The sequence below is a fragment of the Triturus cristatus genome, chromosome 11, assembly GCF_964204655.1.
Source record: "Triturus cristatus chromosome 11, aTriCri1.1, whole genome shotgun sequence".
NCBI classification, from domain to species: Eukaryota; Metazoa; Chordata; class Amphibia; order Caudata; family Salamandridae; genus Triturus; species Triturus cristatus.
In genome coordinates, this window is record NC_140594.1 from 480,015,330 (window position 1) to 480,030,355 (window position 15,026).

Sequence of the window (15,026 nt, forward strand, 5' to 3'; positions counted from 1 at the left end):
CTCTGATGGGGCCTTTTTTGGTTTTTGCATATATCCTTTCAAAAATCAACTGCAGTTATATTTGTAGTATCTGTTTATTGTAATTATACCTATGAATTAGCAAATAAAAGTATAATCTTTAATCAAACTTCTTTGTGTGCTCTCGTTCTAATGGTATAGCCGCCAGTGATTCGTTGAGTTATATATCAGTTAGATCCATTTGATCTATCATTATTCAGATAGGTAGAGCAAAACTTTTGTGTCTGGTTCTGGCTGACATTTGTCACACTCTCAATGGATGGCAGCTGTAATTATATTACTTCTTCTGCCCTACAAACCACTTCTGCACACAAGGCACCTTCTTCCCATGATGGTCCCTGCGGCAAGTCAATATCTATCTCGGGGGCAGTACCCAGCCCACTGGTGTTTTGTAAATCAAGGTATTGGGCATTATCAGTGTAACAAAGCACATAATCAGAATCAAAAAGAGAATGAATCCTCTGCTTCTAGCTAGAATGAGGTAGAGGAACATGGTTAGAGTTAGGGAGTATGACAACATGTTGTGGTTTTGTAGTATCCTAGTGTGACATTGGTCAACCTTTAGCCAACATCTGGTTAGTATCTGACATGGGCACATGGACACTGCATCATCCACTGGCATTGGATCATCCACTGGCATTGGAAATCAGCATGGGTCTCCTGCGAAAGTCTGGACCAAAGTCAGTACAGGGGCAGTAATGGGGACAGACAGCACCAGGGTGGGTCCCCCGACAGGAGACCCTGTGAATCCATTAAGCCTGAAAGCGACATGCTGGTAGCGCAGTGAAAATTTGCAAAATGGCCTATTTGAAGGCCTCGATTTGCAGCTGGGTCACGGACAGTCCAGGAACCTCAGAGTGTTGGGATCGATTGAGGGATTGGCTCCATAGCTGGTGATTGCGATTGAGTGCAACTGACATCTTGATGCTCTTGCCCCTTATCTTTCAATGAATCAGGACTTTTAAAATGTGGCAAATCATCCGTGGGGGTCTCAAGGTGCTGAAGTTTCTAGCTGCTTCATGGTGCTCTGTTCAGTCGAACAGTCAGGTCTTGAGGCCCTTCCTGAATTCCTGGAGTGATGAGGTGGTTCTTGGTGGACTTTGGAATCAGATTGGCAGAAGGGGTCAAGTCATGCTTCAAATACTTATGCTTGCATTTGGATTTAGACTTCAACTGACTGTAGAACTTGCAGTGGGAAGTGGAATGGTCGCTGGAACGGCCCTGTGACTGAGACTGGACCTGCAACATGGCGCAGGATCTACATGAAGGCCATGAGTACGCATAGCTATGCACTGGCGCTCACCAAGCGGTCCCCCAATCAACGCATGGTGGGGAGCGGTCAAGAAATGGGGTGCGGCCGAAGAAGACATCATCAGGCAGGAGGAGGCACGCGGCGTGCGACAAAACCCCATATCGATGGAGTGGTCATTGCTCCTCCATGACTTTGTGCACACACAGGCCACCCCCGGGGAGATTCCCCGAGGCACTCAAACAGAGCCAGACCCTAGCGCACCCCTACCCTCACAGGCTCCCCTTGAAGTGAGCCACCCCTCTGACCACCCTCAGTAGACTGTCCGATTGGCGCTGACAAGAAGCTGCCGCCTATTGATAGTGGACCTTAGAGGAGCTATGCCCCCATTTCCCCCCCGCCCCCAACCCCGAGTTATATATCCCCAGTTTGGTTACACCCACGGATCGCCTCTTTACATTGTCACACATAGACAACATAGGTCTAACACCTGCTATCAGGGAATGATAGGTTCTTTCCTTTCCGCCTATGGACACCCCCATACAGGCTTACACCTCAACCTGCTATACACACGCAAGGCGGCACGCCCGCCATCCACCAATAGATATGCAGGTACTCCTTATGAATCTCTCAATGATGAATGTAATGCCATGATTAACATCACTGCTTGCTGTATAACCTGTATGATAACTGTAAAATCCAATAAAAAGGTTTACCCAAAAAAATGAAGGCCAGGAGTACTTCTTGTGGTCGGCAACATACAACTTTGTCTCCTGGTCTCAAATAGTTTTCAGGTGCGTGAGGGGGCACTTATCACAGCACTTTAAATTGTGTCTTGAGGCAAGGCGTCAAAGGAACATTGCTTTGTGCCGTCGTAGTACAGCTCTAGTCCTGTTGGTTTCAGTAATCACATTGCTCCTTAGCACACTGTTGGAAAGGTTTAGGAGTCATTGGACAACAGACAAAGTCTGAAATTGAGTTCTGGGTCCGCTTCAGAAAGGGGGAGGAAACGGGAACGGATTTCAGTGTGCAGGGGTGGCGCTAAGCAGCTCAGATTTTAGGGCATTATAGAGTCAGCACAGAGCCGCAATACGCCACCTAGTGGCACACAGCTGCAAAGCATCTCCAGATCCACCCTGGGATATGATCTACGATGAGGAATCTACAGTGAGAATGATTTTTAAAGAGTAATTTCACAGTATGACACCTTTATTAAAGAGACAAAATCCACAATGATACCTAGGTCATAGAAGCATCTGGGTGTGGCGGGCACATCTCATTGTGTCAAGGACCAGTTACAATGGGTAAACAATAATATAGAAAACAAACTCAAATTGGCTTTGTTCACTCAAAAACTACATTTATTTTAAAAAATATATTTACAATCTGTACAAGTTATTAGACTTTGTAGCACATACAATTAGTTTGTACAAATGTCTTTACAATTTTGTCAATAATATACTATATAATCTGAAAAATGCACAATCCCTTTACCACAGTGTTATTAAGACTTTTCATTTACATTGAGAAAGAAATGTTAAGCGGAGGCAATTGTATAATAGTCTTGTGAACAAGTTTGTAAGTTTGGCTGAACACGAGCAAAAGTTTTTTAGAACTGCGCATATTTGCGGTTTGGTGCCTAGTGTCTTCAGTCATCATCTTCACTCCTTGATACAGAGATATTGGCCTACAATTTTTTTTAATTTGCCAATCCTATGATAAGACGCTGGTTAGTTGTCAAAAGAGTGTAGCAAGTAAATCTAAGCAATGCTTGTACCTCTCTGGACCAATTAAGATGCCAGCTCTAAAGAGATGATCACTGCTATGCATCCGTACCAGGGTGGATAGAAATGTTATATATAATTAGGCTAAAGTGAAGACTTTTCGCACACTACACGGGGAATAAGTACCCGACTGTTCAGGCGAGCATGCAGGGTGCAATCAGATCCTCATGAACGTGTTTCTACAAGTGAGAATGAAAATAATTGCAATAATTGGCAGGGCTAGTGCTATAAAGTAGGGTCCCGCATAGAAAATGCAGCAGAAACCTAAATGCCCAATAAGGATGCCAACTCTTAGTGCTTCTCTATACCACCAGGGACTTTATTAGACAGATTTTTATTAGTTACAACACACCCCTAAACTTTAAATATATTTATCATGCCTATAGGCCTGAAGTACCTTCTTCTCAGTCGCACAATCATTTCTTAGACAAGAGTGTCCCAATCAGCAGTCAACCTCAAATTGCATCAATATTCACAACCGGCAGAAGTGAAGAGGAGTAAATTACCATTTCAGATAACTGTATTATAAATAATGTAAAAACCACACACGCAGACCTTTGACATTAAATAGCATGGAGATAATACATATTTTTCTTCCCATTTCAGTATATATTATATGGTCACTTTTAACAGATGATTTGTGGGGCAAAACTGGAAATCTACTGAGCTGATTTGTTTGAAGGAACATTTACCTGTATTAGAAAGTTGAGACAATCTGCAATTGATTGTTAACTGGGAAAAATTCTGTTTCTTATGACCACATTTTACAGATATGCCAGTGCATGGTTATGTGCTTTCAGTGGTGGTTTTTACAGCAGTTTCCAGTGAGAATGTGGTAGCGCAACAGATTTGTCATGAGGAGACAGTAGATAACTATTTTAAGACCTCTCCATGTCAATGGCCCACTGAAAGGCCATTACATATTGCAAGCTAAATTAATTTGGAGGTCTGTACCAGCTTAAACAGCAGCAACCCAAGAAACCATCCTTAAAGTTCAATCTACCGGCATATTCCTTGAATCTAAGACTATGAAAAATGTTTTAAGGCAGACATATTTAAACCTTAGGACTTGTAACAATATTTAATTATATTTAAGCAAGGGAGGATAAAATGGATCGAGCAAAAATACAACGTAATTTAATTTAAGGAATTGTTTCACATGAGTCAATGTGCTATGAGAAAGGACTAGACCATATCTATTAGAGATCAATGTTACTTTATACATTGTGTACATTAAGAAAGGGAGAACACAAGTCTTTTTTTCAGTGCAGATTTCAAAGAACATTTGAATATAAAAGTAATACATTGGAATGAAAATGTAACTTTGAAAAAAAGAGCCAGTAACCAAGTTGGACACTGGTACCACAGTGGAAAACTTTGCAAGCTGTATTAGTGGCAGAAGAATAAGATAAAAGAAAAGTATTGCAGACACTGGACGATGACTGTCTTTGGAGAACAGGACACGGTTAGGAAAATGTGCCATGTCTCCACTTTTGAAAGGAGAAAAAATTAACACCAGCCACTATCAGGTCAAAATAGCACAGAGGGACCTAACAATCTGATCTAATCTACACAAAGGGCACAGATTGCACATAAAATTGTGCTAAAAGCTGTCTTATGTCTGTGGTTTATGGAGATTACTAAATGATTGGAATAAAATTTGACAAAGTAATGTCAAAGGATACTGATACACAAGTATGTTTATTTGGTCAAATCACAAGAATAATACATCATGAAAAAATATTTTTTTTAAAGTAGGGGTGGGGAATAGCTCATTTTTTTCTGTAGTTAAAGGGCTGATGTCCTAGCATCCAAGATGTACATACAGCTCACACTTCATACTGCAGCACAAACAAAAAGATGAACAGTGGCGAGCATGGAACAGGAGATACTGGATGAGGCAAGTTAAATTGCTTCAATTCTTTACTCTAGCTAACTGCGTACGGAAGTCAGAAAAGGCACACGGGAAGAAACAGAAAAGTAAGCTGCACCTTAGTGGACATAAACACCACCAAGAATAAGTGGGCAGGGAGTAAGACAACAGTGATCCCATCTGAACTAAAAGCAACTGTTCCATAGTGTTTGATAAAAATAGGTGACAGCTTTGCCAGACTGACCAAGACTATTTGTTTAGGAGGAGGAACAGGGAGGAGTACTGGTCTGAACCCTTGAAATGTGGGGGTCAGCTAGTTTATGGGGAGTTTGAATTCAGAACTAAGGTTTTATTTCAGTTAAGATAATTAGTACAGATTGTGCACATGCAGGGAAAAACTTCCAAGTCCTTATCTGCTGTCAGATCATTTGATTCCACATTATCCATACACATCCAAAGGAACTGCACTTGGACTACTGGTCTATACAATGTGATTTAAAGAACTAGAATATTTTATAAACATCTCCATAAATTATTTAGTTGCCTTCATTTCCCCCAATTAAATGGATTCCATTCATATTGTGATCTTAAAGAATATTCCCAAAGGTATGTTCTGTTCTCAAGAATTCACAGCATATTATTAATAACGTGTCTATATGATAAACCCATACTTGTTATAGAATGAAATCAACAGCCAGGTACAAAGAGAAAAAGTATGAATTCAAAACAATTCTAGCCCCCTATACAGTTTCAATATCTCTTAATACTGCCCATGAAAGATAACAGACATTTAGAGAATGTTTTCACTGAGTCACTGAGAAAAAGATATCAGACCTGTAACTCTCATATGGGAGCAGTGTTTGTCAGAGAACATTTAGAGATCTATGACAAACCTAGTGTTTCCATGTTAGCACGACTCCAAGCATTAAAATACGGAGATCAGCCTTCGTAAAATAAAATAAAAACTATGTATAAAACTGTTTGGACCTGCTCATTAAAAACATACTTTCTTAACATGTCCTCCTATGCTTCCATAACCTAGATAGAGCCTAGGAGCTACAGGCGTGAAAATGAACCGTCACAGCCTGGAGGTCTAAGTAAAAATGCAATAAATAAAAAACAATACAAGACACACAAGTTCTGCTACACTCTTGGTGTTTTTAAAAAATCTTTTATGGACAAGGAGACACACAGAAAAATAGCCATCGACCACGCAAATGACACACAGAAGAAAAAACCCTTGGTGCGTGTAATGGATTGCGTGGTTAGAAATAAACGGGAAGGGAATATGGAGATGAGAACTTTGGGATAACATTACAGAAACACTTCACATATGAGCAATTCACCTTTGAAAAGCAGGCGGCACTAACCTGGCTTTTAAATTATTGTGTTCATAAGGATATACCAAACTGTTCCAGGTAATCACAATCGCAAAGAAAAAATCTTCCCAATGCCTTGTTGTGTCATGCTTAAAGTCTAAACACACAACAGCCATTATCGAGAAATCCCACACAAAAGGCCGTCCTTGCGTTTCACCGTCAACCAAGTGCTACTCTGGAGAAGGGAAGCATGGGAACACGAACACCTCCAGATTTGAAGGGTCCGTGGCACACAGCATGGCTTAAGCCATCAGGATATAATTATCTCTTGGTCCTTATTGTTCATGCAAATCACAACATTAAATAATTGGAGCAGCTCCTGTCATGTAGAAAGCACACAGAACACATATCCACGTTCTCCGCTGGGCGCCGGATTGCTGAAGAGTGAGTAGGGATGCGAAGCTGAGTACCTTTCTCAAATTACAGATGAGCCTTCAAATCTTTTTTGGGCAGATACATTCATACAAACTAACCTGATGCCTCTAGAGCAAACAAGGCGTTATATTCCTTTTTTGTACTTCTCCCATTTATTTGCCTTAAAAACATATTGAAATTGGTCTGACGCAAATACTATATATAAAATCCAATTTAACAACTTTACAAACTCAACAGGACAGGAACTGTATCCATTCAAGCATTAGCATAGTCTGAAAACTATCAGCAATTTTCGAAAAATAACCTTCTTTTAAGACCCTGCAATCTATTATTTGCTATTGCGGGCACAAGAATGTTTGGCATGGGGTAGTCCAGACACAATAGGAGTTACTTAGGCCAATAGAAGAAACTATTTGTTATGGCAGGGTTTTTGAAGTCACGTTATTCTCTTGCAGAGAGTAGAAATAATCTGACTGTAGAAAACTGAAGCAAAACATCCTAGGCCTGCGCTAACTGCCACTTTTCTGTACTAAAAATACTTGTAAATCAAACTCTTAAAAAAAAATCAATGAATTCTGTTTGAACAAACAACGTCTTTGTTGTGGAGTCGCTGTGTTCGCATGCGATTTTAGCTACACTGCAATGACTTTTTTCGCTCACCTGCATCATACTGAATACCTATTGAAAGGCTGTCACCAATAAACTCCAATGTGATTTAAAGTTGAAGGATACACAGCCACACCAATGTATACACTCCATACTACGCAAAACATAAATCCGTTCTATGGTAATACCTTGTTCAAAATATCAGATGACCATCTTAACTGATGACATTCCTAAAATGCAGAATTCTACACATACTTGCATTTCCTGAAATCACCTTCCTTGTGTTGAAAGCATCCTCGCCCTTCCACTCTGAACTCAAAGCTAATGTTTCATTCATACAAAGCAGCTTGCGACTTCTCCATCACCACTGTTTCTACCACAATCGCTCATTCAGGCAGTCCGGCTCCATTATGAATGCAAAGCTGCTGCAGAGATCAAACTAATTCACATCCGTCAGTCCACACTGGTGATACAATAGAGCTCGGCGATGAATTGAAAGTTGTTTGACCAGGCTGTTCATTCATCCAATGCAGCTAAAAGATTAATAAAGGGGAGCGAATCATCAGCCATTGTCTTTTCCTAATGCCTATTCACACTGAAATGTAAGCACTTCATCAGCATGGCTGGGTGGCCGCAGATCAAACAGTGCCCCATCTTAGAATGCAATATGTCAGGTTGGATTGCTTTATCTTCTGTCAGTGACAAGCTTTGGTTTTCTAGTGGAATGTTTAACTCCTTCATTTCACAAATATTCACTGCTATGGCAAAGTACTGAAACTACAACCTTGTAGGCAGAGCAAGGCAAATTGTCTTTCTGCACGTGAGGAATGATTTAATAGGAATGCAAATATTACACTGGCCACGCATGAGATGTGGACGGTGCAAAGATAAGTGTCTGAACTTTCAGCACAGACATGTCACAATTACTAAATCTACGTTAAATGTCTGGTTCTTCAGGAATTGTCCTTACTTCTGATCACCATGTTCTTCTGTAGACCGGTCTACAACATAAAGAAGGAACATGGCACCAACGTCATTTTTCAACTGTACGTAAATACTCTGAGCACCTGCAAAGTACGCTCACCTCCCTACTCCACTCCCAGAAAGGATTCGATTCTATCTCCAAAATCAATGTCACGTTAAAACAACATATAATCTGAAATTGTTGAACAGTACTGTAACCCAGCAATAGCTACAGTTGGAATCCCCAAAGATCACAAATTGTGATCATTCCAGGTAAAAGGTATTTTGAAATGACGGAGGCTGTAAGAACCTAAAAGTCTAATTTCACCAATGCAAACATGTCTGACTGATCACCCCACAAGTGTTCAGCTTAATATGCAAAAGTGACAATAAAACCCCATAGCACCTTCAATGCTAAGTAGCACACTAAATGATCTTCCTACCAAATGACATAATGAGGGTAACAAGAAAAAGAGAACAAAGATAGGTGATACTGCTTTGCCATAGAAGTACCTTTTTCACTCACTCACATTTGTGGTTCAAACTTTGCACGACTTTGGTCTTCTAGGGAACATTAAGAAGTATCAAATTGTAGATTTGGTCTGATAGGCAGGAATAATTTTACAATGGACAGCCCCTAATGAAATTCACTTAGTGTTATAGCTTTTTCAGAGGCAATAATAGAACATTAGTGCAGATAAGTAACATGACGAGAATGAAAGTGCATCATACCAAGATGAACAAAGCGGGAAAATTATTGCTCGGGTGGGCTTCAGGAAGTAATAAGAGCCGTACCATACAACAATTCAACATTGTTCTATAAATATATTCAGAGAGGGTAACTTTGGCAAATCGAGAACAGCCCTCATGCAACATGGAGGAGCCATGTTAATGGTTAAGTGACTGTCTATATATTAGGTATAATCTAGAAGATCTGAATTGTCATACTCTTCAGCTTGGGTGAAATGGGCAATCCTCCTTTAGATTAACCTGAGACTGGAGGCTGGAGCAGCAAACCATGGTTCTGAGGCAATTACTGACCCCTCCAACCCATGGCCTTCTTGGACTTTCGCACAAATAGAACCTCGATGCTTGTTCGTTGATGCTCATTACTGACACGTTCTTGGTGAGCTTCAAGCAAGGGCACATCTGTGGAGGATCAGCAACCTTTTCTTGAAGGTTTAGGATTCCTCAAGGGTCCCAGAGATAGTTATGGGGCATGCTGGGAATTCTATTCACTCCACAGGCACAACACTAGCTTTTCTTTCTTTAGGTGGTGGCGGCGGAGGCTTCACTTCGCGTCTTGGTAAAGGTGGTGGAGTCTGAAAAACAAAATTTAAGATCAATTAATTTCAGGGTGCTTCAAATTGTCTTGTTAATTTGTGATGCTAAAACATGAACATAAAAATCACCTGGATCATTCATCCAGCCTGCCTATATTCCTTCATATTTTGGACTCGCTCGCAAAATGGTCTCTGCCACTGCCCTTTCTTTTCAGTACCACTGCTCTATAATTTCGAGCTCAGCTATTTTTCAGTCCATTTACTGTTTTGACTCCACCATTTCTGAGGGAAAGCTGTGTTAGGAATTCATTAACCATTCACCGGAAAAATATACTAGTGCAACAATCCATTCACCCAACAACTCTAAAACAATCTTTTTTTTCTTTGATATAGCACTTCTGAACGCACACTTGTCAATTCAAAGTGCCGGAAATAGGAGATGTTGGTGTAACAGTGCAAACCTTACTGATAAGGTGTTAAACTCATGACCTGTAGGCCGCAGGAGATGGTGAATGTTTAGCTCAATGAGTCATCTGCTGGCAACTAGATGCCTGAAAAGTCTCATATTAGGATCTGTACTTCTATTCTAGACGTATTCACCTGTGGAAAACATGCCTCTCTATTGTCTTTAGAGGGACCAATGTCCCTATAAGCATGCCTTGAATGTTTCGCCACAAGTGTACATCTTTAGAGAATTAGGACACTCCACCCAAGATTTGTGGCTTAAGCCATGTAGCACTTTGACTCCAATATGTCCTTACTGTTTAAAGATGTTGCCTATATGACTGGACTCAATACTCCAGCTGAGCCTCAACGGTGACTTGTGCACTTAAACACTTCCTTCCTCTGCCATTTACAATACTGCCTATTTCGTTTCTGCTACTTCAGATCCTCATGATTTTGCTTATCCACTCTGAAGTTGAGACATCAGATTGTACCAATATCTCTAGTGTGCTGGTAGCTCTGGAAAAAGTAATCTCCTGAAGAACAAGTTACTTACCTTCACTAATAGCAGCAGATTCCTTACCTTAAAATATTCCCCAGGCGTCAGACTCGATCTGGAAATTCTTCAGCAGTACCACTGTGCCTTGATAGATGGTACTGAAGGCTCTGTGTCAATGGTGTCCACGTCGGATGTGATGTGTGCGGTGCCTATACAGGCACCACCGCGGCATGCTGACATCAGATTCCTTTGTGGCAAATTCTACAGCTACAGATGTGGAGCCACGTCAGAACAGTTGTTACCCATGTGCTTCAGCTAAAGAGGGCCTTCCAGAGGAAAAAGTACAGTTCGCACAGCGGGAAGACAAAGGGTCAGTAAAGAATCTGCAGTTAGAAGATCTACCAGAACAGCGGTGACTGAAGATAAATAACTTGTTCTTCTGGAAGAGATTTCTATCTGTGGAATAGATGCGACAGCAATAACCTCCCCAGAGGTGGCACTGCAAACTCACATAGACCAAAAAATCCAAAGGGACTGAGGGGGCAAAATGCCATTCTCTACGAACTGGACTGTCCAGACAGTAGTGCTTTGTGAATGTATGGAGTAATGCTCACGTAGCTGCCTGAGAGATGTTGAGGAGGGGCACCCTGCATGCTAATGCAGTGGTCACAACATTGGATTTGGTGGAGTGGCCTCTCAAGTCTTCTGCAGGTTGCTTCTTCACCAATGTTTTGCAGATTTTAATGCAGAGGACAATCCATCAAGAGAAGGTCCTCTTCTGCAGAGCTTTGCTCTTTTTTGCTCCAGTGAATCAAATGGAGAGCTCATCATCCAGTCGGTGTTCCTTGGTATGATCGATATAAAAACTAAGCGCCCTCTTTGCATCCAAACAATGAACCCCCTCCTTCTCTTTGGAGGGGTTAGGCAGAGCAAACAACATCAGAAGGGTGATCGTCTGATCAAGCAAGGGCAAACACATCAGAAAGGTCAAAACCAAATTCAAGACCCACTGGGGCATAGTGGGACAAAGTAAACTTTAAAAACACAAATGAGACATTACCAGCGACTTAAACAGGGACGGCTGATTTGGCAATCGTAAAAACATCAATATAGCCAACAAATACTCTTTAACAGTGCCCAGAGCAAGAACTTGTTGGGTCAATGTTAAAACAAACAGTAATACCTCAGACAGTTTGGCATGAAATGGGTCAAAGTGCTTGTCTGTGCACTAGTCCACAAACTTGTCCCAACAACAGGAGTATTCAGTTTTTGTCGAGGGATGCTTGGCTGCCAGAATAACATCAACAACCTTGAGAAGAAGAACAAAAACTCTCAATTGTCAATGCTAAATCTCCAAGCATGAATATGGAGCGTGTGCAGGTTGGGGTGCAAAACACACCCCTGCTGCTGCAACAGGTCCGAAGAGGCAGCCTGCTAGGAGGACAGAGATCGTCATGCCCAGGAGCTCACAATATTATACTATCCGTGCCCAATCCAAAGCCACCAGTATGACTAGGCCCTGTCAGTCCTGTTCTTTTTAAGGACTCAGGGCAAGAGTGGTGTAGTCAGAAAGGCATACAGGAGTCCCAAATTTCACTCCAAGTTTCACACGTTTCAGAGCAAGAGACGCTCTGGAAACTCCAACGTGCAAAAGGGCTGACATTGTGCATTCTCTGCAGTGGCAAATAGACAAAGCCAAGGTTCACTCCATTCACAGAGGAGGCCTTGTACCACCCTCCGGGTGTAGATGCCATTCGCTGTTCTCAAAGTGTCGATGACTGAGTTCCTCTGCCCTGATATTTAGAAATCCTGCCAGGTGTTGTCCAATCAGGAAGATGTCCTGAGGTTCCAGCCATGTCCAGAGGCGCAGGAGCTACAACCCCATCCCACTCTGCTTGTTGCAGTACCACATAGCGGTGGTGTTAATAGTGAACTCCTACACCAGTCTCCCTTTGATGGATGGCATGACGGCTTTCAATGCCAAATGGATGGCCCACAACTCCAACAGACTGATGTGGAGCTGAGTCTCTGTCAGAGATCAGAGTCCTCTGATCTTCACCTCTTTCAGGTGACCACCCCATTCCAGAAGTGAGGCATCAGTCACCAATGTCAGCTCTGTAAGGGGGAGCGGTCTGCCGCTGAGCAGATTGTGATTCAGTAGCCACCAATGCAGATCTTTTCCAGTATTTTATGAAATCTGGACACAGTTGGAGAGATTCCCCTGATGCTGCACCCACTAGGACTTCACATTCCCACGGCAGAGCCTGCATGTGCCATTTGGCATGTTTCAGAATGCAGGAGGCCATCAGACGCAGCAGCCTTCAGAGTCAATCTAACCAGAATCCAGGGCAGAGGCTGAAACAACATAGCCTGAATGGTCTGGACTGTCTGTGCAGGACAGCGGGTGCAGAACCTTTTACTGGCCTGAATGGCTCAGATAAAAGCAACCGTTTGAGAAGGATTCAGGTGTGAGTTGGACATGTTGCTAGTGAACCCCAACAAATAATGAAGGTTCGCCGTAGTCTGGAGATGGGTGTTGACTGCCTGGCGTGAGCCCGCCTGCAACAGTCACTTGTCAAAGTAGGGGAAGACTGAAACCCCTGACATCGAAAGATGAACAGAAACCACCGCCATCACTTTTGTGAACCCACGAGGGTCACTGGTGAGGCCAAAGGGTAGCACCCAGAACTGGAAATGCTTGTGCCCACTATGAAACAAAGGTAATGTCTATGAGCCTGCAAGATGGGGACATGAAAGTGTTGTTTTGCTTGTCCAATGCTACCATCCAGTCTCCAGGATCCATGGCAGACAGGACCTGGCCAAGATTGAGCATTTTGAACCTGTCTTTTCTCAGGAAGGAATTGAGAGGGTGCAGGTCTAGAATAGTGTGGAAGCATCCATCTTTTTCGGGATCCAGAAAGTAGCAGTGGTAGGAGCTACGACCGACTTTTGGTGTCAGAACCCTCTCGATGGCTCCTTTGTCCAAGAGAGCCAGCACTTCCTGACGTATCAAGGATAGGTGGTCCTCTGACAGCCGTTGTACAGATGGTGGCATGGGAAGCAGGGCTACGAAGAATGGAATCGCATAACCCTGATGAACAATCTGCAACACCCACTCAACTGAGGTGAGTCTGCCACTCCGGAAAAAAGTGCAGGATTCTGCCACTTACCAGGTGGTGATGTGTCTAGGGGGGTGTGCTAAAGAGGCTTGGTGGGTGTGGCTGAGGGAGGGGTCAAGGACTGTGCAGCACATTGACCTTGGTGTGTACGAGGTCTGAGAGAACCTCTGCTGCAGCCATGATAAGGCCGGGGATCCTGCTGGATGTGCAGGTATGGTTGGAATTGGAGAGACTATAGTCCCCTACCATAGCTATGGGAGGAACAAAAGGAGAAATATGGTTTGTGAGTGGCAATGGTCAACCCCAGGAAGTGAGCTGTAACATGGCTATCTTTAAAATGCTCCAGCGCTGCAATAGCCATTTCACCAAACAAGCGAGAGCCATTGAAAGGCATGTCCATGAGGCTTATTTGAACATCCCTTGAAAAGCCCATGGACAGCAATCAAGCATAGCGCCTTAGAGCCACCATAGAACTCATTGCTCTGCCAATGGGGTCTGTGATATACGATCCACACCTGATGGCGAATTTTTCTGCATCCCGGCCATCGAGCATGAGGCTTGCAACAGCCTGCTCAGAGATCATGGTAGCACCTGTGTCACCTGGTTCAACAGAGTGTAAGAGAAGTGTCCCAGAAGACAAGCAGTGTTAAATGACCACAAGGCCAGGCTGGCAGAGGAGAAAATCTTCTTGTCAATTGTGTCCAATCTTATGGACTCATGATCTGGGGGTGCAGGGGAAAAAACACTTGGGTTGACTTTAGCTGTTGAAGCCAGCACTACCAAGCTCTCAGGGTGGGGTGTTGGGTGAGGAATGTCGGGTCCCCACATGCTTAACGATGACGGCGTGCAACCTGGTGGTTGATAGGGACACCTGGGCAGGCATCACTCCGGTGCCAGGAAACTCTGGGAGGGGCAGAGATGGAGTCAGCGCTGGCTCTGCAGGTGGTGTGCAGGAGCGGGGCACAGAGCCACAAGGGTATTTGGAAAGGTGTGGCGAGGTCAAGTGGCACGGAAGCGGCACATGGTTTTCTGGTACTGAGCCGAGAGAAGCTTCATCACCCTTTTCCAAATCACCTACGGGTGCATTGAAAGGCAATCGGGGCAGGTCTTTGAGCCGTGCCTCGACCCCAAGCATCCCAGAGACACCAAGAAAGGATCATCCACCTGTGACATTCCATGCAATGTTTAAAACCCATATTTTGGAGGGGACATACCCTAAGCACACTGGAAACAACACGAAAAAGAAGCTTGACAAAAATCAGGAAAAAGTTGGCCAAAAGGTGGCAAGGTAGCTCTACAGATCAACGACTGTTGGTGCGGAAAGAATGGAACTGATGGTATTGCGCCAGGGTGGTGCCTATATAGTCACCATGTGTGTCACATTCGGCACAGATGATGTTGATGCAGAGCTGTCGGCACCATCTACCGGCACAC

The 15,026-nt window shown here is 43.2% G+C and overlaps 1 protein-coding gene across 1 annotated transcript in view; it reads right to left on the reverse strand.

Moving 5' to 3' along the window:
* Nucleotides 1-2,606: 2,606 nt before the first annotated feature.
* DOCK5 (dedicator of cytokinesis 5) overlaps nt 2,607-15,026 on the reverse strand; it is a 923,455-nt gene continuing 911,035 nt past the window's right edge. The window contains exon 52 of the mRNA XM_085632878.1: nt 2,607-9,569. Coding sequence (XP_085489004.1) covers nt 9,483-9,569 — 87 coding nt within the window. The 3' untranslated portion in view covers nt 2,607-9,482. The remainder of the gene's footprint in view (nt 9,570-15,026) is intronic.